Consider the following 21,829-nt stretch of genomic DNA (forward strand, 5'->3'; position numbering starts at 1 on the left):
GATTGGTTAGTGACAATTAGAATATTCAGTGCAGAAGATGATTTATTGTATTGTAACCAGGACTTCAGACATTCTCATTCTCATTCTCATTCTCATTCTCACTTCTATTCATTCCTCTCTTCCACTTCTACTCTTGCTCCTACTCTCTTTCTCTCTCTCTCTCACCCGTTCACTCTCTTGCTCTCTTGGGCCTGCTCAGAGCTGAGTCTACCAGCTCTGAGCAGTGCCCCAATACCCACGCCCTTTACAGTAAACCGGCTGTGTCCCAAGACCTGCCTATAGAGATCTCTCATCTCCATCCGTCACCGTCTACGTCCGGCCGTCCCGACTGGACCACCAGAACCCCCGTAACCTACAGTCTGGCGCCCACCGTGATTGCCGAACCCACACCCAGCACCTGCAGCCTGGCGCACAACGTGATTGAACGCCCGGTTCAGCCTTCTCCATCTGTAGGACTTTTCTCCATGGACGGTAACTAAAAGACCAGTTATAGCCACCTAGAACTTGTCGTGAGCACGGCATACCGATGCTGCGCATCGTAATAGCTGGAGCTCTGTAATTCTGCTGAGGCAGCCTTCGAGCACGGGGATTACCTGGAGCTCTTGGAGGCAATTGCCTGGCAGTCCTCGAGCACAGGCCGCCACTGCTGCGCAGCGGCCCCCTGGAGCTCTTTGAGGAGGTCTGCCGTATCACCCCTCGAGCACGGACACGCTGCTAAGCAGTACTGACCGGAGCTCTGTGGAGGGAAATCTGCCGCACGCCCTGAGCACAGGCGAGTAGTGCTGAGCACCGCCCGCACTGGAGCTCAGTGCGGACCCACCCGTGAGGTCCTGAGCACGGAAAGCCGTTGCCAAGCGACGCCTGAAACCGGAGCTCTGGGAAAGGACCGAAAAGCGGCGTCCTGAGTGCTGAGTGGAGTGCCTGGCCAGCCCCGCACGACAGACATCTGAGTAAGGACGCTGCTCCTGCGACATCATCTAAGTGAGTATCGTACTGGTCTAAAAAATGGGACAAACCCACTCTGCCCATGACAGAGATCTCTATAAGCAACTTAAGCATTTACTTATAAGCTCTGGTCCAAGTCAGTTGCCTAAACACGAGCTAAAAAATCTTTTAGAATGGACCCGACTTAATTTCCCAAATGCTGACCGTTCAGCCGTCTTTACAAGAGACTTTTGGGACACAGTTGGAGTTAAGCTCTTTAATAATATCTCCTACCGGGATATGGCAGCCGCACAGCTGCTCCCAGCTTGCAGAGCGCTGGTAGAGCTGTTTGCTGCGGTGGCGCCGCCCGCAGCAGTCACCCCGCCGAGCCCAGCTCCGGCTGCTAGTCCGCCCCTTGCCGTCGCCAGCCCGCAGCGGAGCATGGCCCCCGCCCCTCCGCCGGACCCCGCGGCTCCGATACCCGCAGTCCGGCTGACGCGCGCCGCCCCGCCCCCCGCGCTCGCGGCCCCCGCGCCCGTTACCCCGGCCCCAGCCACCCCACCGGACCCTACGGCCCCTCCCGCCATCCCCGCCATCCCGTTCCTCCCCGCTGCCCCATCCCCCGCGGCCCCCGCTGCCCCATCCCCCGCGGCCCCCGCCCTCAGTGCCAGCGTCTCCGCGGCCCCGCCCCTTGCCCCTGCCCCTCCGTGCCCCCCCCCCGGTTCCGTCACCGCGGCTCCACCCCCCCCTGCTGCCGTCATTGCTACCCCACCCCCCGCTGCTGACATCATGATGGCCCCGCCCCCCGGCGGTACCCCCGGCGGGGCCAGCGCCTACCCCCCTGCTACCTACGGGTGTTACCCCTCCCCCAGCCGCGCCGGTTATGGCCATGGCTGCCATTATAGCCGGCCCCCCCCAAAGCCAAGCGGCGACCCTTCTTCCAGCCCCCCAGGTCCCCCCCCCCCCACACGGCGCCGATGATAGCCATTGTTCCATCCGCGTCCGCCGCTGCTGCGTCTTCACAGTCCCCTGCCGCTCCCGAAACACTGGTGCCCAGAGCGCCGGCCACGGCTGTCCTGCTGTCTCCGGCACCCCCTGTGCACGTTACCGCAGGAACCCTACCCCCCCACCTTGCCGTTCAAGCGCACACAGCACGCCCCGAGCGGTCCCCCGGCCCCTCGGCACAGCAGCCGCCTGTGTCTACTCCCGCTCCTCCTGCCGTTTCTGTGCGGTTCCCCGATCCCCGCACACCATCGCTTGTGCTGGGAGCGCCCCAGCTCCGCGAGCCACTTGATGCCGGTGCCGCGCTGCCTGCACGGATGTCTGCAGTCTCCCCCGTACCTGCCCCTGCTCCAGCTACGTCTCCCGGCACTGCAGCCCCGTCTCCCGCGGCACCACCACCCACCCCAGCCCAGCCTACAAGCTTCCAGCAGCAGCACGCCGCGATCCAGCCACCAGCCCTCCTGCCTCCCGCGACCGCAGCCCCAGCCCCTGGTTCTGCAGTCCTGCCATCTCCCGCTTTGCCCGAACCGCCCGCCACACGAACTGCTGCCCTTACAGCCTACTGCGCGGACCTGATGACGCAACACGCGCATGCGCCATTGCTGCAACTCCCGGACCAGTGGTATCAGTCCGCTCAGACTTCTCCAACCTCAGCACCGCTCCCGGGACCAGCCGCACATCCTCCCGCGACTCCGCCGCGCAGCTCCACCCCGCCTCCTCGCCCGCCGCCACCGAGATCGGCTGCACCACTCCCGAACTCTGCCGTTCCATCGCTGCCCCTGCCGGGTCCCATCCCCGCGCCGCAGCCGCCCCCGCCGGGGTCCCCCGACACCGTACAGCCGTATCCCTCCGCGCAGCGCAGCCTTGCCTCAGAAGCCACAAGCAGGGGGGGAACCGAGAGCAATAATGCAGCTCCAGTGGCAGGGGAGACGGAGAGCCCCTCTGCCGGAGCTGATGCTTTAAATCTAACACAAGTAAACTCTGAAAAGCAGCCAGATTTGTTTGCAATAAGCCCCAGAGTCCCGCCGGCAAGCGGCGGGGATCTTGCAACCCAGAAAGAGAAAACGAGTTCTGAAAGTTTGTCAGCGCTACCTTCTGAATCAAAAAATCCTCCAAAGTGCTCAGATTATTCTAAATTAACAGATTGCCATGAAATAAGACCCCAAATCTATAAAGATGAAAGTCTTAGTCTATTAACTAAGCCTGTGATAGCTAGCCAACAGCCTGACAGTCCTAAAATGTGGGCTCCCATCTCCACTCTCCAAATTAAAGAACTAAAAAGTGCTGTAAGATACAGTGGCATTTGCTCACCGTATCTTAAACAACTGCCAAAAAGTACCCTAAAAGGAACACATCAAACTTTAAAACGCATTTTAAATCAACAGAAAAGGGGAAAAGCCCAGGCTACACCTCAAAGAAGGATGAATAAAGCCTTGTATGTTTTTAATTTCTTGAACAGCTCTGCAGAAGAGCCTGAACCCCCCATCTATAGACATTTCCTAAACAACAAAAAAGCAAAACTGAAAGAGCACCCTCCAGTTTTAATTAAGAATTTAGCATCAGGAAAAATAGAAAGACCTTATGATCTTATAATGTGGGGAAAGGGATTTGCATGTCTCTCCACAGGTGAAGGAACGAAGTGGATTCCAGCAAAGAACGTGAAGCTGTACCACGCATCAAAGCCCACTGTCTGTTCCACTTCAGGCAGTGACCCCGCGAGTAGAAGCCGAGAAGCCGGCACTGAAATGTGAACTCGGCAGAACCACTGAGAGAAGATTGTCTGCCAGAAACAGCTCGAGAAAAGAATGGAGTTTTAGCATTATTTGTGTAGATGCATGTTGCTTTTAACCTTTTGTTTTTGTTTTTATAATGAAGCTTTACCTGTAAATCAACCAAAGACAAATGTCTGGGTTGCTTTAGCCAAATCTGCAGGCTCCGATACCATCTGTCTATCTGACACAAGCCCTGACAAACCTTTTTCAACCTGTTTAGTTGGAATGCCTTTTCCAGAAGGTTTTGGTAATGTTATTCTTGATAAGTATTAGCCATGTGATAATCATCACATTTCTCCAACTACCAGCCATAAACACCAAACTTATATTGATAATTCTAAAATTGATAAATCTGACCTTCAAGAGCTAGAAATCCTAGGCTCGTTAACTATGGATACCTGCTATTTCTTTCACTTTCTAGGAGAAAACGGTCCTCATTTAAATGTTACCCCATATCACCCAGCTTATAGCAATGTAACTTCTTGGTGCAACCAAGCTAAGCTTCTTATATATGATGAACCTCATGCAGATCGTTTTAACAAACTTCCTATTCGATTCCCTAGAGGAATTTGGCTCATCTGTGGAGACAGAGCCTGGCAAGGTATACCTTCAAAAAGAGATGGTGGCCCTTGTGCTCTGGGACAACTTACAATTATTGCTCCCAGTGTCAAAGAAGTAATCAAAAAGAAAAACAGAAAAATTAGATCTTCCTGGGGACATCAGTATGAGATCGACTGTGATAGTGACTTTCATCCTTGGAACTCTGAAAAATCAATTGTTGCGAGCATTTTTCTTCCTCAGTTAAGTTCCTCAATTGCACTAAAACAGTTAAACAAGTTGGGGTGTTGGCTCAGCAAGGAGGTAAATGCCACCTCTACTATGATCAGTGATTTGTTAACTGATGAAGAGGCAGTCAGACATGCCACTTTACAAAATAGAGCTGCCATTGATTATCTTTTATTAGCACATGGGCATGGCTGTGAAGATTTTGAAGGATTACGCTGTATGAACTTATCCGATCATTCTGTTTCCATTCACAAACAGTTACAAAACCTAGGGGACCTAGCTAACCAAATTACAACAGATAACTCGTCTTGGCTAGACAGTTTGTTTGATGGTTGGAGCTTTGCACCCTGGCTAAGGGAACTCTGTAAAATAGGCTTGATTATTCTAGTAGTAATAATTATAGTTTTAGTAGCAGTACCTTGTATATTTCAGTGTGTGCAAAAAATGACGAGTAAGACTATGTCTAATATCTTAATTGTCCATCGAAAAGGGGGAGATGTTGGGGAAGATGAAACAGGAAAGCCTTGGAAATATGATTGCCTGACAAAAGATTTTGGGAATATGAAAACTACAGGCAACATCGAAATGAAAGCCACTTTTGAAATACCAGGTCTTAGTTACTGAACAACTAGAAAACAATGGTATGGCCGACTGAAGTAATCCCCTCTTGATGGAACAATACCCTCTGCTTGCAAACAGGTCCAAGGGTCAGAGCAGACCCTACTAGCTCAGCAGAAGGGGTCCAAAGAGTAGTTTTTAGAAGTTAAGATGTAACACTCTATGGTAATATAAGAACTCTTATAGGCTGTATGTAAATGCTATAGGATTTGTATCTTGTATTAGATTGGTTAGTGACAATTAGAATATTCAGTGCAGAAGATGATTTATTGTATTGTAACCAGGACTTCAGACATTCTCATTCTCATTCTCATTCTCACTTCTATTCATTCCTCTCTTCCACTTCTACTCTTGCTCCTACTCTCTTTCTCTCTCTCTCTCACCCGTTCACTCTCTTGCTCTCTTGGGCCTGCTCAGAGCTGAGTCTACCAGCTCTGAGCAGTGCCCCAATACCCACGCCCTTTACAATAAACCGACTGTGTCCCAAGACCTGCCTATAGAGATCTCTCATCTCCATCCGTCACCGTCTACGTCCGGCCGTCCCGACTGGACCACCAGAACCCCCGTAACCTACAAGGTATGAGCATTGCATCTTCCCAGCTTTCACTTCATGTCTGCAACACCAGTTGCTGTTACTGGTGAACGCTGAAATTTAGGAAACTTTTAAGATTCTAGAGAGTAAATGATCATCATTTTGAGTGATGATGTGGTTCCTACAAAATGTGAGGAATTTTACCAGCACTCACTGGAAGCTTTCTGACAGTGGTTAAAAAATGGCTGTGGAGAGTGAATCACTGTGCAGAAATCCATCCATTTAACTGATAATTTGATCAGAAAGAAAACATAAAGCAAATTTGGACCTTCAGGGAATAGAATATTTGTCATTAATGAGAAATGTTTTGATTTTATGATATATTTCTTTTTTTAACATTAACAATATTTTTACAATTCAAATTTGACTTATTTCTACTACTTTATAAATGTTGATTTGTAGGACATTCAAAAAGGTTTTGTTCTTTTTTGGAAAAGACAGGGTTTCCAAAACATGAAACAACCCACCCATCAATACCCAGACACGCTGCCTGTGCCTGTTTCAGCTTAAAACTTGGAACTCAAATGTATTTTAACCTGTAAGTCAATAGAGTAAAACACATGCTGTTTATAGCAACAGAGGAACTGTTTTCTTTTAAACCAACCAACTCAGCGTTCTACAATAAACGGAATGAATTCATGTACTTGCAGCATTTGTAATAGCAGCACAACATGTTGTGCATTCACGGGCCTTGTTTTTCCCCAAATTGCACAGGTTTTAAGAACAGTAAAATGAAGTTCAACCCTGCTTGTTATTGTTTTACTGGTTTGCTGATTCCCAGTATTTATCCAAGCAGCTAAGGTTGCCAAATTGATTTAATATTCTTATCCTATAATTTTACACTCAAACTACATCCTGCTGTAAAATAGCTGGTGCTAATGTTAGTCCAAATGCTGCTGTGGGACTTAGGACAGGATAGGGTCTTTCAATAGCTATATTTCATGGTTACAAGGAGAGAAAAAAAATATAATTTATCTGGTTGCTGTGGTTAATTCACAGTTTCACAGCAGAGGTATACTGTTCCCTCAGGGTACATCTAGCTGTATTATAGGATATTTCATTCACAGTTTGTCTGAGACATTGCTCTAGCTCTGAACCTGACAATTCATGAGAGTGAATCTACTCCAGACATACCTGTATACATTTTAACACGTATGCTCACATACTAAGAATATCATAGAAAATATTAAACTAGCAAGAGATCAATTGACAATGAGTAAGCAAACTGTTTCTTTGAGCTGGGAAGGGGAACAGAAAAAGAGTGCATCCATTTTCTTAATAGATTCTTCTTTTCATACAGTGATTTAATTTCACAAAAAGCATTTGTGAAATTTGTTTCTCTTTTAAAATATCTCAGAGCTTTAAAAGTCAGAGTTCAAAAATTTTAAAGCTGTATAAGAGTTTCTTGTACAGTAACTTACAAGAGACCTAGCAGATGAGTAGGAGATGCCAATGGTACCTGGCATCCTCTACCACTGTAGTTATGAGAAAACCTACACTCCTCATAGCATATTATTTCTGAGAACTTACAAACCCATTGTTAATGGAGCTTAATTAGAATATTTTGATATTTAAAAAAAAATTTGTTCAAATGTATACACTGCAAACTATTGAGCCAGTAACTGCACAGATAAAATCTTGCTTTTTCTTCAGACCTCACCATTACAGCAGCACTGGGGAAGGCATTTCGAGAGGAAAAAATATGTCTGCAATTAATCCATTTAATTAATTCCACAAAGACAAAACAGAAAGATCATTGCAGCTGTGCAGATCCCTCCTTGCCTGACCTCAGCTGCCCTTGCCCCTTCTCTTTTGCTCTCTCTGCAGAAGGAGGTATTCTTGGAAATGTTGGGGAAATTCTGCTACACCTCGAAACAAAGCACTGAGGAGGGGTGTCAACAGCAGTTTTCCAACTTGCTGCCAAGACTTTTGCATAAACTTCACCCCCTTAGGATGGCCTGTGGGCAGAGGACAGCATGAATGTCTCAGCTCTTACGGGACACATCATATAGCAAATCAAAAATAAAACTTATCCTTTTTTTTTTTATTTGGGAGTTTTCAAGGTCACCAACATGATATTTTGAATTCTAGTCTTCCACACCTGAAGCACATATTGTCCTGTTGTTTGACTCATGATTGCATGCTTGAGATTCTTTCAAAATCTTTCGAAATAAAGGTGATGCATATCTAGGCTCCCACTGAGTTCAGTGGCCACATCCATAAAGTGCCTGCAGAAAGATGTTCACACAACAGACCCACATGCTACATTTAAGAGTGACAGTTCTCATTTAAAGGTACTGTTAAAAGCAGTCACAACCCAGCAGGCACCAGGATTGCCAGCACTGAGATGGGTGGTTTCACCATTCCCTAATTCTTTTGCATGAAAATACTTCCATATAACAGTCCCTGCAGTGATGTCTTGATTCAACAACCTTGGGTGCTTGCTCCCAGGGTCTTTGCCCTTGGCACCAGGGATGGCCTCATGCTGGCACTCCCTACTGCCTACAAGGCAGCATTGACACATGCAATACACGTGGTGCCTTAGGTAACACAAAACAGGGCAACAAACCTCAGCTACACCAACCCCTTCTCCTCTGTTTTGTTTTTAAACCTGAAACAATTGTGGTACTCAAGTCTCCCCTACTCTTAGGCTCCCTACTGTAGGAGAACAGATGGAACAAAACTCCAAGCAGATTTTTTTCCACAAACCTGTGGGTCTCCTGATGCAGTACCAGCCTTTGCATTTTCTCTCCTGTCCATCTGTATCTACCTTTCATTCTCCCTCTAAAGCCAGCTCCCTCCCTTGCTCCACCTCCCAACTCTCAGATGTGCTCTTTTATCAGCTTCACATTATTCACTTTAAAAATGATGCATTTACACTGTGTCTTTCAGACTTCTAGCCTGTGATTTACAGGACAATTTATCACACTGTACCATCCCTCCTCTTCTCTCATGCTTCCATGTGTGCTTTAAAGCTGGCACTGCAGAGCTGTGGAGAACAGGCCTGGAAGCTCCCGTGTGGGATCAGACTCATTTCGTGCTCCTGAATGGAGCTTCTTAATCTTGTCTGAAACCTAGAAATTATGGAAATTCTGTATTTGCTTTTTATTTACAGGACAGCTGAGAGGAGAACACTGATTCATGAAATTCAGATGAAGGCTTGCCACGTGGGGCACAGGAAGAAGCTGGCTTCAAATATCTGGCAAGAACAAACTCAATCCTGCAATTACATACTCTTGAGAACCCATTTAAGATGATCCAGGTTCTTCAGTCATGTGGACTCAAATTTACAATGGCAAAATCTGTTGTAGCTGGTAGAAGTTACTCAGGAGTCACTCTGTTAACACCAATGGGATGGCTCAGGTTTAAACCTGAAGCAAAATCTAGACAATCCTATTTCCTTAAAATGGGACATTCCTGGGTCAGAATGTTCTTATTGATTTTGGTCCTGATGCTCTATAATCAGAATTAAAAGTACTATTTTCTGAGCTTTGCCAATATCCTGATAGTTCTGGAAATCACCACTGATCTGCATTTAAGCTTGGCAAATACCTGTTTCCTTACTCAAGACAAAATACGTCGGTTTGTAAAGTGGCAAGTCACTATTGGCCTCACCAGAAAGGAAATGGGATCTTGCAGAATTCTGTTTCACGACAAAAAATTAAACCTAATGTTAATTAAAAAAGAGTAAAAGTAACAGGCATATAAGGAGAGAACATGCCCCTTTCCACAGTCAAGCTCTTAACAGATCATCCAGCATGCTTAAAAAGCAACTCTCCATCTGCAAATCTCTCTCTTTTTTGTCTAATGAGCCTGAGTTAGTCTGTTCAAAGGCCCAAATGGGCATCTCGGAGCCAATTCAGCAGCAGGGGGTCTGTTACGACAACAACTGACAACTCCTGTGATTTCTGAAAGGCCCTAAAGTAGCCATTTGGGAAATGGTTATGGACCAAGAAGTTGGGGAGGGATGGTTGCAGGTGTATGTCCTGGGTTCCCCTGCCTCAGCCCTGCCCACACAGAGCCAGCCCCATGACCCACCAGCCCTGGCAACAGCTGGGCTCAGCTCTGCTGCAGGAGGAGACGATAAAACCCCTTGAGCCAACACCACGAAGCACAGCAAGCAGCACACTCTGGTTTGGTCTTGGGATCTACTTGTGGGCTCTGTCCCTTGCCCCAGGCTGTCCTGCTGGATGAAACAGCACAGATGCTGCCAGAGAAGTTTTCATATTGATTTTCCTCATAAAGGAAGAATGATGAGCACTGAAGTATGGTACCAACAGCCAGAACAAGCAACCAGTGGCTGCCCTGAGCATCCGGCTTGAAAGCGAGGGCCTGATGTCAGCACAAAGGATGAGCCTGGGTCCCAGAGTGGGAGAAGAGGGAGCTGATCACAGGCCTGCTCCCTTTTAATGGAAACAAGCAGCATTTTGACATACTGAACACAGAAGGGTCCAAGATTCAGTACCTTTACCTCTGGAACTGGCAAAATCACACACAACCTGGATCTTCTGCAATAAGAGCTGAAGTGCTTTTCCTGCTGTCTCAGTTTTGGAGACAAAACTTCAGGAGGAAACACTCCGGAATGAGTGTCTCTTCCAAAGGGAAAAGGGCCTCCCCTTTTCCTCCACCAATAAGACAAGTGGGTCACAGCAAGTGAAAGTGGGAAAAACCAAACTGTTTATTAACACCAAACAAACGAGGGTAGAACAAAAAAAACCCTCAAAATACAACAAATTCCCGGAGAGGGAACAGACACACGGCTCGCACCAGCGGGGCCGCCCCCGCAGGCTCCCCGGACGGGCGAGGAGGGAAGGGAGGCAGTGAGGCAAAGGGAAGGGAAGAAAAGAAAAGAAAAACCAACAGAACCTTTTCCCAGCTAGCCGGAACACAAAAGAAACCCAAAAAAAGCAGCACAGCGCTCCCAGCGCCCTCCCTGCCGAGCCCCAGAGCCCCCGAGCCGCTGGGCCCGGCTGTTAAACGGCCCCGCACTCGGCCCCGCGGCCCCGGGCCCATCCCAAAGGCACAGCAGCCTCGGGCATTGAGCGGACGGTCAAGGAATAAAGCGGCTTCATTGCAGCACCCCAGGACACCTGCATTGCCTGGGTTGAGAGCGGGAGATCAGAGGACTCCAAATCAGGCTAGGCTGCATCCCACTTACCAGACAGTGATCTGCCCTGTACCCATCCCTCATCTTATGAGACCAGATGTGGCTATTCCCAGAAGAAAACAAAGGCATGCCTTGTTCAGTATGAGCAAGGCACAGCTGGACACTAAAAAAGCTGTAAGAAGTTTCAGGTATGGCACTCACCTCCACGTTTTCCCTCATCTCCCTGGGGTGTTGCCTGTCTCCAGGCTTAAGGAAGTCTCTTGCCCTTGTCAGTTCTCCTCACTGTCTGTGGTGACACAGGCTCTGGGGCACTGCCATCCCCAAGATGAGCGCAAGCGCCTGGATGTGCTCCTCAAGCATCACCAAGGACAGTGTTGGAGCGAGCATCCCCATCCACCTTTCTCATTCCTCCCCCATGCTGCTCCCTCAGTTATGCTAGTACAGCTCTGTCCTGTTACTACATGAACCAGACTAGGAGCTAATCTGGTTTAAATCAGGACATGAAAACGCCTCTTTTTTTTTTTTTTTTAAACATAGATTATTTTGCAATCCAGCTCCTCACATGGTTGTACAAACATCTGCAATGGGGTCACAGAGGGCAGAACAAGGGCAGGGAGAGGACCCTGCCTGAACTGCTGCTGCTGAAATAAATACTCATGCAACTGCACCCGAGACATTCTTAAAATTAACACCCAGGGTCTCAGAAAGTGTTACCACTCGGCATCCTCCAGGGGGTGAGGAAATGAGCAGAATCACCAACATTTTAGAGTATGCTGAAAGCTTTTATCATTGTAAGCAAACAATTTTACAGTGGTCTGTAAATTTGCAATGTTCCTTTTCCAATCAGTATAGTAGATGAGCAACACATTGTAAATTCATAAAATAAAACCTATAAATAGGTTCAAATAACGATTTCAGCACTTTTTACAACCTGGTACAGGCAGAAGTTATTCTTTTTTCTCTCAATTAAGTTTTAACACTCTCTTAGCTAAGGAGCTGTGCAAGCTCCTCAGAATCTAACACCAAAAGGTAGTTTTCCAAGGCAGGGTTATTAGACATGGTAAATATGAGGGTTCTTTACGTTGCAGCTTTCGTTTCTATATTACAAATTGATTTAGAAATACAGCTGACCAACCTTCTTCAGTTCTATTGCACCAGTGTCAGAACTCAGATGCTGAAATATTGAACACCTGAGCTTGCTCTCAGTGAGATCTTTGCCACTAAGTTCAACAACAATACTCTCAACCTGTAAATGACTTGGCTGGAGGTCACACAGAAATCAGTGACCAAGGCAGAAAAAAGAACACATCTCCTGGTGCTCAGTGTAATTTCTTGTGCACAGAAAGGCACTGCCAGAGCAGTACAAGGCTCTGTCATAGGACTTGTCCCAAGGATTCTGTTCAATTTGACAGGATGCTTAATAAAACCTAAGAAAACGCTAATGTCTACTAAATTCTATAGGGTTTTGCCTAAGGAAAATTAAAGACATCTTTTTCCCAAGCTGTCTCATATATGCACACAACTCCAAAACAAGCCATACAAGCTTGCTTGCTTTTTGAAAGGCAGCAGCTGTGTTGTTCCAAGAATCCCCCCTGAATGTAAACGTATTAGCACTGTATAAACAGCTTGATTTAATAAGAAATGCAGTACAGTATTCCCACTTTGTCTTTGAGATCACGATGTTGATAGTGGCAATAATTCAAGGTGAATTATGGTATATGTTCAAAAGAAAGAAAAAGAAAACTCTCCAGCTATAGTCGTGAATGAATTTCTTCCTCTTAGCTGAAAATGAGAAATGGCTATAATTTAGTACCCATTTAAAAGTTGCTGTTGGCTAAACTCTGAAATCTTAATTGCTTATTAATATTCTCTGCTTATTTTTTCCCTTTGAATCCACAGTTTACAGGACTGTAGTGTCTAGATTAAAAATCAGAATGAAAAAAAACCAGCGGAAGGTTACCACACCCTCCTAAAATACATTCCCCCCAAATTACAGAATTTACTGTGTATCAAAGTATTTCAGTTGATTTCAGTCACCCTCCTGCACCTCTGTGAAGATGAAAGTGACACTGACCTTGGGGTTTACCCTCAAGTGTCAATACTCAGGACTTTTTCAATTTGCTACAGAATATAGTGGAAGTTCCAGAAAAGACAAGTTTCAAGCCATACTATAGCTCAGCATACTATAGGAACTCGTTGCAAAAAACTGAAGTCACACTCAATCCCTAAATAGTTTGGAGGTCACTACCAAACACGCTTTGCAGTTCTCAGAGCTCGTAGCAAAGGCTGTGAGAGTAACAGTGGCAAAGACTGCAGACAATCCAAGTCAGATTTTAAACTGACCTTGAAGATCTGCAGATGGATCTCATGATACTGAGTCTGGGTATAAAATCACAGATGCAAAACAAATGCCCAGAAATGCAAAAATAATGTATTTGGGAAACAGCACCTCACCCCGCCCACGTTTTATGGGCTCTAGATGAGCTAGCAGTGCTCCAGTGAAGGTCCTAAAATCCCAGTGTACAGTTTTCAGGAATATTTAGTTGTTGTCTGTACAGCACACAATTTCAGGAACCAGTATGAAAGGAAAGAAAGCAGACAAAGAAGCACCACTGTGCCACTGCAGAAGTGAATGGTGAATCCATATGGTGAGTAAAACAAGGATCTGGTCTCCTCACCTTTTCTGTCTGCTAAGACTCAAATTCTCAACTTGATGCTAAAAGAAATCAGTTTAAGCACTAGAAGTCTTGGGAGCAACAGTCCCCTTCATCATGCCCATGACAGCTCACGGATCAGCCAGGCCAGCTTTTCCTCAAGAGGAATCAAAGATGCACAGAAGCAAATTGAAACTACAGCATCATTGTCCCTCCTGCCCAGGGAGCCCAACTACCAATAGGGCCCAGTGGATATCATGGCTCATGGTCACCCTGTGATTGTACTCTCCTCATTCTTCTGGGATAAAAAGCAGTACAATTTTTGCAGCTTCATTATGCTGACCTAGTTTACCTTCCACTCTACCAACTTAAAATCACACAGCCCTCTATGTGCAGCAGTGCCATTAAAAGTGCCGAATCCAGGAAACTTTAGTAGAAAGGTAATTCAGAGCTCTTCTTGCCTGCAAGTTCCCATCCCTTTTTGTTACTGAGATGGCCACCACACGGACAAGATGGAAGTGACCCTTTCTCTAGAACATTAGTCATATTCTTTCACCATTTGTCCAGGATTCACATGAAAGAGGAACTGAGAACAGCAAATTACCTCTGCAAATAAGTGAGTCTTGTTCAGAAATGGCACAGATCATTTCCAAATATATTCAATTACAAGGAGTCTCTGAAACACAGCATGGAAGCTCAACAGATGGAAAAAGAAAATCTTCATCAAACAATGATTGTTTTTATCACTCTCCTTTTCAAATAAAGGGAACAGAAAATGAAGCTTCCTTACAAGAAGTCTTCTTCACAAAACTTATTTGTTTGCTGTATCGTGGAATGAGCCACAAAGAGACCAAACAAAGTTAATGCTTTGCCAAACCTTCACAAGCAACTTCTCTCACTCCTTATTTTGGTCCCTGGATAATAGGGCACTGATGCAATGGAAACAAGCAGAAGGCTTCTCTCTGCTTCATTGTTCCGCTTATGTCACCTCTGGTCTCAAATCATCTAATCCCACAAGTGCTCAAAAATGCAAAAGCAAAAATATCATTTGTTTTATCCTCAAAATGCATTGCCAAAGGGCAACTTACATCTCTTAGGGATAAATACTACTAATCCCTCATCCCAGTGTTTTGAGATATGCCATATCCTTCCAGGACTTGCCTGGTGTGAATGTGACCAAGTTTAGTACTTCAGATAAAGACAATGTATACTGAAAAACAGGACAATACAACGGGATCTTTAGAACCTTTCCAATTTCAGCTTCTGTGCATATACTACTGCAATTTTATTCACTGTCTTACTGCAATGATGTTAATTACTTACAAATGTTAATGGAAATTATTTTCACAAGACTATTGCCATCTACTTATTAATTCTTTCAAATGTTCTCAGCCTCAACAATTGGGCCAATTAATGGTCAGCAAAATGGGTGTACTGAAAAATAGCTTGGTATTTTTTTAATGGATTCTGCAAATATAATGATCAATGGGCTGGTATTTCTCATCAAAGCTACTTTCCTCAGTCCCATCTAATCAGATTTTGAAATAATTCCTAAATACCTTGTATGTGGCTTATCCCCGGTTAATTTTAACTTCCAGACAAATGAGGTGCCTCTGGGTTCTGGTTCTGACACAAGCAGGTGCTGCAGGTTTTAGTTTAAATCAAATGGAGCGGGATTTGTTGATGTTAATCCTGATGTCCCACCAATGAACCAATGTCCACTGGTGTGAATGACAGTGTCTCTTTGTAAGAGGCAATCTTTACTTTCAAGACGTTGCAGGCTACACTTCTGAACTCTTCACCAATGTTAAAGAACCCTGACTCAGAGCATTGCTGTGGAATGTGAAACAAGCTTACTCCACTTTCTTGAAGTACAGTCAAAGGAAGGAAAGAACTTAAGATTACACAGGAGGTTTGTGGCAAAGACACCCATGAAACCAACGCGAGTCTTACTGGGATTTTCTCTCACAACCACCCTTCCTGAAGGCCAAGACAAAGATAATTTTTTATAGCTACTTCAGAGGGACTAATTGTGAAAATATTTCTCATCATTACAGCTGGCTCTACCATTGGTAGAGCTCTACCAAGCTCATTTTCATGACACAAAAATCAGTATTTAAGACAGGTGAATACTTAACAAACAAAGCTGTTCTAGCACCCAGAGAACTATCTAATGCATCTAACACTGTAACTTCTAATAAAATAAAAAAACACAGGACCACATTAAAAACACTATCTGAAATGTCTTTCAAATCCCAATCAGTTTCCACTGATAAGGAAAGAGGCTCACCTCCAGTAGACAAGCACAGCGATGAGAAGAATGAGGCACACGAAGGTCAGTGCTGAGACCACAATGAGTGGGATGATCCATTCCATTTTACCAGGAGAAGGTCTCGTGGCCATGCTGGAGCTGTTCTTGCCAGCTGTGTACATGTAAACACATAACAAAACCAATCATTGGGTGGAAAAAAGAACTACTGTACAGAAAAATGTGTAAACAAAACAAACAGCTTATCCCTTTTACATGCTATGAGTAAACTGAGCAGAGATCTTCTAACTGCAGGGTGGGACTCCATTTTCTTCAGTCTGAGACATGAGAGCACAGAAGTATGGTGTTTACTGCCACATATGGCTTGGATTTTCCTACTGCCTGTAGTTACAGTCTCATAGACACTTTTAGGACTCTTTCATGCAAGTACCTATTATCAGATGTGGAGTACCCCACTGAGCCAATTCACCAGGGCAACTGAGTAAATGCTGTGCTCTGTCATCAGTATTTGTAGATAAACGCACTCTGTTTCTCAACGGTGCAGGACAGCCCTGTTTGCAAAGCTCAGTGTAATACTTCGCTTCAGAAATAAATCTCTTGGTAACTATCTTAAAATAAAAAATCCTCAACATGTTGGGTGTCATGTCACATCATTTGCAGAATTGTCACAATCTGGTGGGTTACTGCATACAAAAGCACATTTTAGCATATGGATTGTCAAGATGGGTGGATGAATGAATGGATAGGATGTGTTGTAACCAACAGAAGAAATCATTATTCCACAGTTTTTGAACAAAATTAAAGTTCGTCAATACCCTGAGATCTGGCTGAGTTAACTCCACTTTTTGCATGACATCTCATTAAAATTATTGTATCATATATAAGATGAATATCTGGAAGTTCGGCACGTATTGGAGCCAACGAGCATAGACACTGCACCAGCGTATTTCAAAAGACACCTAATTTGTGCAAATTCATGTAGACTTGATGAATAAATTGATTTAGACAGAATGATAAAAAGAAAAATGCAGAAGCAGATTCCACATCTTATTAATGTTTCCTAACAAACAGGCAGTGGTTGATCAATACCTGTCAACAGGACGTAATGGGAAAGGATTAGTATAAACAGCTTCAGATTTCAATGAGGATTGAAATACGCATACTTGACTTTTAAGCCTGTGTGAGTCTTTCCTTACCAACATGCTTCCTTGCCCTCGTTCAGTATTGTATTATCACCCGAAACTGCTGCAAATCCTACCAGAAGAACAGAATTGCCTTTTCACCATAGGCAGGCAAAACACAGATAATTGGAAGTCACCAGATGTCACATAATATGAAGTCATACTCTATTTTAATAGCATTTAGATTATACTACTCTGTAGGCAGGAGTAAAATTCAACTAAAGTGGAAGTAAAGGTTAATTGTAAATGCTTTTGCCTGACCGCTGAAAACAGAGCAAGGCTGCAGGCTGCTGCAAGCCCAGCAAGAAATCTTCCTAGTTTTGAGAACTAGGCTGATAGAGGTAATGCCCTTTAGCAAGCAGCCTAAATGAGGGGCTAATCAGAGGGATGTTTGGGAGAAGTGAGCATGAACTTTGATTGAACATCTTTGATTTCCTTGAGTAGCAAAGAATAAGGAAAAGAGCAATTCCCAAATTAGAGCAAAGGCTTATTCTCTGTATCTGCCAAACTTAAAAAACGCTAAGTCTTGAGGCATCAGTTATTACCAGTGCATTTCAAATAATTTAAGAGCATGAAAAAAGTAAGCCTGTGAGGTGTTACTAATCAGAATGGTAAAAGGGACAAAGAAAAAAACACATGATGTAATAAAACTTAGTAAGAGAGCCAAATAGTCCCACCACCTTATATCCATTAGGGTGTTGCTTCAGTTCTCTCCAATGACAGTATTCTGTTTAGTTTCACCTCCACATCTTTCAACACAAAACCATATGTTTCTGTTTGCATGGGAAGAAAATTCAATTCCATTGTAAGCAAAGCATGGGCTGGAGTCCCAATGCGCACTATTAAATTCTGCAGTGCTCACAATGCTCCTCTTAGTCAGTCTAGTGTGGAGAACACACTTACCTGCCCCTGACAACTCCCTGTACCACAGACACGAGGAGAAGAAAGTGCTCAGTATGCTGAGTGCCAGAATAGCAAATGCTATTCCCTAATGCTGATGGCTGGCCCCGAAATTCCAGTTGGGAACGGCCAAGCAGTGATGTGCTTCAGGAGAAAAGGTATAGTTCCTGTGCTGGCTTTGAAGAAAAAGTCTAAGGTGTTTCCCACTGTTTAAGTAATGTGTTGTGAGAGTTTAAACAAACCAGTGCCAATAAATATTGTACTAGCATGGCAGCTGGGGCCAGAGGTAGAGCAGTGCAGCTGGAGAGCTGGTGTCTGTCTTGAGTGTCATGGCAGAAAAGCCTAATAAAAGCCAGCATGCTGGATAACTTGGAAAAAGATTAAATGAAAACACACACACAAAAAAGGACAGATCTGGGCCTATATAGTTTCCTGTTCTCCTATATAACAAAATAGTATGAAATAAAAAAATAGTCACCATTTTATTCTTTTCCAAAGCAAGAATGTCAAGTCCTGGTAGTGTCAAGAGCATATCCTTGTAACAGTGCCCACCATAAGCTGAACTTGGTGGAGGATGGGGAAGCTTAGAAAACAGACTAGGAAACTCCATTTTTGCTAAGAAATGTAAACAGTTTCCAGTGGCATATGCCTTTGTTGAATTAATTCAGTTTGCCTTTTACTGGCTTGGAATTCATCCCAGTAGGAAGGAATAAAAATTATTACAGCATATCTGTTTCAGGAGATCCCACAAGATACAAGCCCTGGCACTACTAAATCTACTCCTGCATCTGGAAAAATATGTAACTTCTGTGAACCATCCATTTAGCAGTTCCACCCAGGCACTGGATGGATGAGCCCTGGCACAGGGAGTATTGGATGGCATTGGGCAGCCAGGGATTCTCTGGCAGTGCAATTCTTGTGCAAAGGTCAAGGTAAGAAAGAGGCATCTACAGTTTGTGAAATGTGCTTTTTTTTTGTGTGTATTCTTGGTAATTGGTTCCTGAGAAAAGAAGCATGTTTATTTCCCTTAAGTAACACTGCTTGCTATAATAAGCAACCATAGCTGTACTATATAACCTATCTACTTTTATCATTCCTTGCCATTGCACAAATTGTCAGGACAAAGTTCTGTTTGTTGTATCATTTCAGATACCATTAACCAAAGAAAAGCCCTGCTGCTGAACTGCCTCAGACCACACGGTCTCCTAAGAGAAAGTCAACTTGCTTACCTTTCCCTTGAGTAAATGAAGTTACGAACTTATACAAAGGTCTTAATTAATTCTGGAAAATAATACTGGCCATATTATTAAATGATGAGAAGGCAAACCCATGTTTCTTAAAGAAGTATTACATTTGATACAAGCCTGTGTCATTGTGCAGCTATTATCCCCTATTTCTTTAAGGCAGTCCTGCAGTAGTCACACTTACAGGCTGTGCACTACTAAGCATGGCTTTTCACTGCTCTGTAACAGATGCCAAACATATTTAATCCTATATCTGAAATTCATAGTTTGCAGGCATTAAATAATTCAATTCTTTTATTTTCAAGCCATTCTGCTGTTTGCTCCTGTAAGTTGCCATGTACATCTCTGAAGATATTTAAAAGCTGTCTGGACACAATCCTGATTAAAGTGCTCTAGGGAACCCTTCTAGAGCAAGGAGGCTAGACTAGCTGACTCCAGTGGTCCTTCCCAACCTTACAAACTCTGTGATTCTGTGTGAAAATGGCTGAAGTGCTACACGAAAATGCAGCTTAATAATCCTTGCTGTGGATGGAGAAGAATTACACAGATGTTTAATTATGCTAATGAGGTTATCCCTAAAAGGCTTTTGTAACCTTAGACCTGGCAAAGACTACTCTAAAACCCAATACTCAGTCTTTGTTAAAAGCATACATCACACTTGAAATTTAACCTGCACATCATGATCTCTCTGTCTCTACAAAGCCCCCTCGTGGGAGGAACTCAGCAGAGGTGGGTGAGCACTGAGGGATAGCAGGACCTGGCTGAAATTTGGATGAAGAGCCAAACCCACCTCTCTGTCCTCAGTCCCAGCTCACCACTCAGGCAAAAGCCCCAACCCCACAGCTATTACTTTGCTTACAACAGCCCAGTTAACTCCAGTAAAAAACAAAGGATCTGTTTAATTGTCTGGCACAACCAACCAAAATTCTGTGGGATAGTATCTGCTTTAGCCTGATTAAACTGAATCATCCTGGATTTCATCTTTTTCCCTTGCTCCTTTTCTTTCTTTTTCTCCCTCTTTTGGGAGAGTATAATTTAATTGCTGTTTTTCTGATTTTCAGGTTTCAGAGTCACAGACAATGCTGAGCAGCTGTGTGTGTAACAGTTGCAGATCAAAGGTACAATTAGTCTAATGTGGGCACCAAAACAGAGAAAGGATGATCAGGAAAATGAAAGAGGAGAATGCAAGCAAACATTCGGTGACAGAAGAAAATCATTAGCACTGGCCAATACCACAGACAAGAAGAGGCCAATGCCATTTGGAAAATAATGACATGGCCTCAGGAGAGGTGTGTGTGTGTGTATGTACGTGTGAAATAAGCACTAAAAGAAAATGAGCCTTGCTGTACTAATTGGCCTCGCACTTTCCCTGTAATTTCTCATGAGTTGCCTGTTCTCCTCTAATCATGCACTCTCATGAGTACTTCCCCATTCAGTTATCTTCTTACAACTGCTAATTTAATGCTACATAATTAATTTTATAAATGTATATTGTTATGAAACAATTTTCTACTCTTTAAAATTATTAAACTTTCTACTCACAAAACCATTTTTGAAACCTTGACAGCTTTTTAAAACCTGCTTTTAAAAGATGCAAAAGAGAAAAGATGCAGGGAGAAAACATGCATCCAAAAATGTTTCTGCCCTCACATTGGGACAGAGTAAACTGCAGGGATGCTTTCTGCTCACTTTGGAAGCGGCCTTAACAGTCTTAGCTGTCCTGATGCTCAGGAATCCTTTCAGACACTTCTGGCAATGCCCTCTTGGCTTCAGTTGTCTTGACTTCAGGCTTACCTTGTTATGGAAAACCTTTAAGGCCCTTTCTCATGGGAACAAGTCTTGCTATGGCTGGAGTTTCACTGATCTCAACTCCTGGCATGAGTGAGGTCAGGTCTGTCTTTATGAATTGCAAATTTCCATGTTACTGGGGAGAACAATTAATCTGAAGCAACTAGTTTTAGGCTTTGTGCTAGTCTAATTCACCAGCTTGTGTCTTTCGTAACCTAGATCCAGCCTGAAGAAAAGCCCCTTCTGCATTCCAAAGTGTCTTCTCACAGGGTAGCACTCCCAACAGGCCTCCTTCCTAACACAAAGGTGATTAGGGCAAATGGCATGTTGAAAGCTGCCTGACAGGCATCTCAGACCATATTCAGTGGAAGTACTGGCCTTTGAGGATTTCCAGCTGAGGAGTAAGAAAAATAGCAGTGTATAAAAAAAAAAATCAGTACAACCTGTTGCAGGTTTCTCAGCTTCTGCATTGTTAATCTGATCTCTAACAGAACAGTTATGATCCACAGCATTACAGACTGGTCAGCATTTCTGTATCAAATGTTATTAAAGATTGGATTTAGCTTTGTTTTTTAAATTGGTTCTGAGCTATAACTGAATGCACAATATCTACATTTTTGTGTTTCTCAATGTAGGGAAAAATAAATATGTAAGGCTTTTTCACACTACTCTAGACAGCTTTGATGGAAAAAGAAAATTATAAAACACTACAGATTAGCAAAACAAACAATAGTAGTAAAAATCCCCAAAAAACAACAAACAAAAAAGCGGACTATCTCATAAATGCTGTGGTAATACACATAATCACTCAAATATACTTGTCTAATAAATAAATAAATCTAAATAAATAAATCTAAAATAAATCCACATGCAGATGCTCCATCTGCTCCTTGCAGTTTTCCTCACCAGTGCCTGGAGCTCCCCAAGCAGAAACACGCAGAACATTCGTCACGGTGCATTGGGAGCACCATGAGGGACCAACTTGCAGAGGC

The 21,829-nt window shown here is 44.1% G+C and overlaps 1 protein-coding gene across 2 annotated transcripts in view; it reads right to left on the bottom strand.

The window, feature by feature from the left end:
* The window catches only part of PTPRG (protein tyrosine phosphatase receptor type G), a 407,666-nt gene that overhangs the window by 57,112 nt on the left and 328,725 nt on the right, over positions 1–21,829 (bottom strand). For both annotated transcript variants that reach the window (XM_048315233.1, XM_048315234.1), the window contains one exon: positions 15,746–15,878. In XM_048315233.1, the coding sequence (XP_048171190.1) occupies positions 15,746–15,878 (133 nt within the window). The remainder of the gene's footprint in view (positions 1–15,745; positions 15,879–21,829) is intronic.

The sequence above is a fragment of the Corvus hawaiiensis genome, chromosome 11 (genome assembly GCF_020740725.1).
Source record: "Corvus hawaiiensis isolate bCorHaw1 chromosome 11, bCorHaw1.pri.cur, whole genome shotgun sequence".
Lineage (NCBI taxonomy): Eukaryota > Metazoa > Chordata > Aves > Passeriformes > Corvidae > Corvus > Corvus hawaiiensis.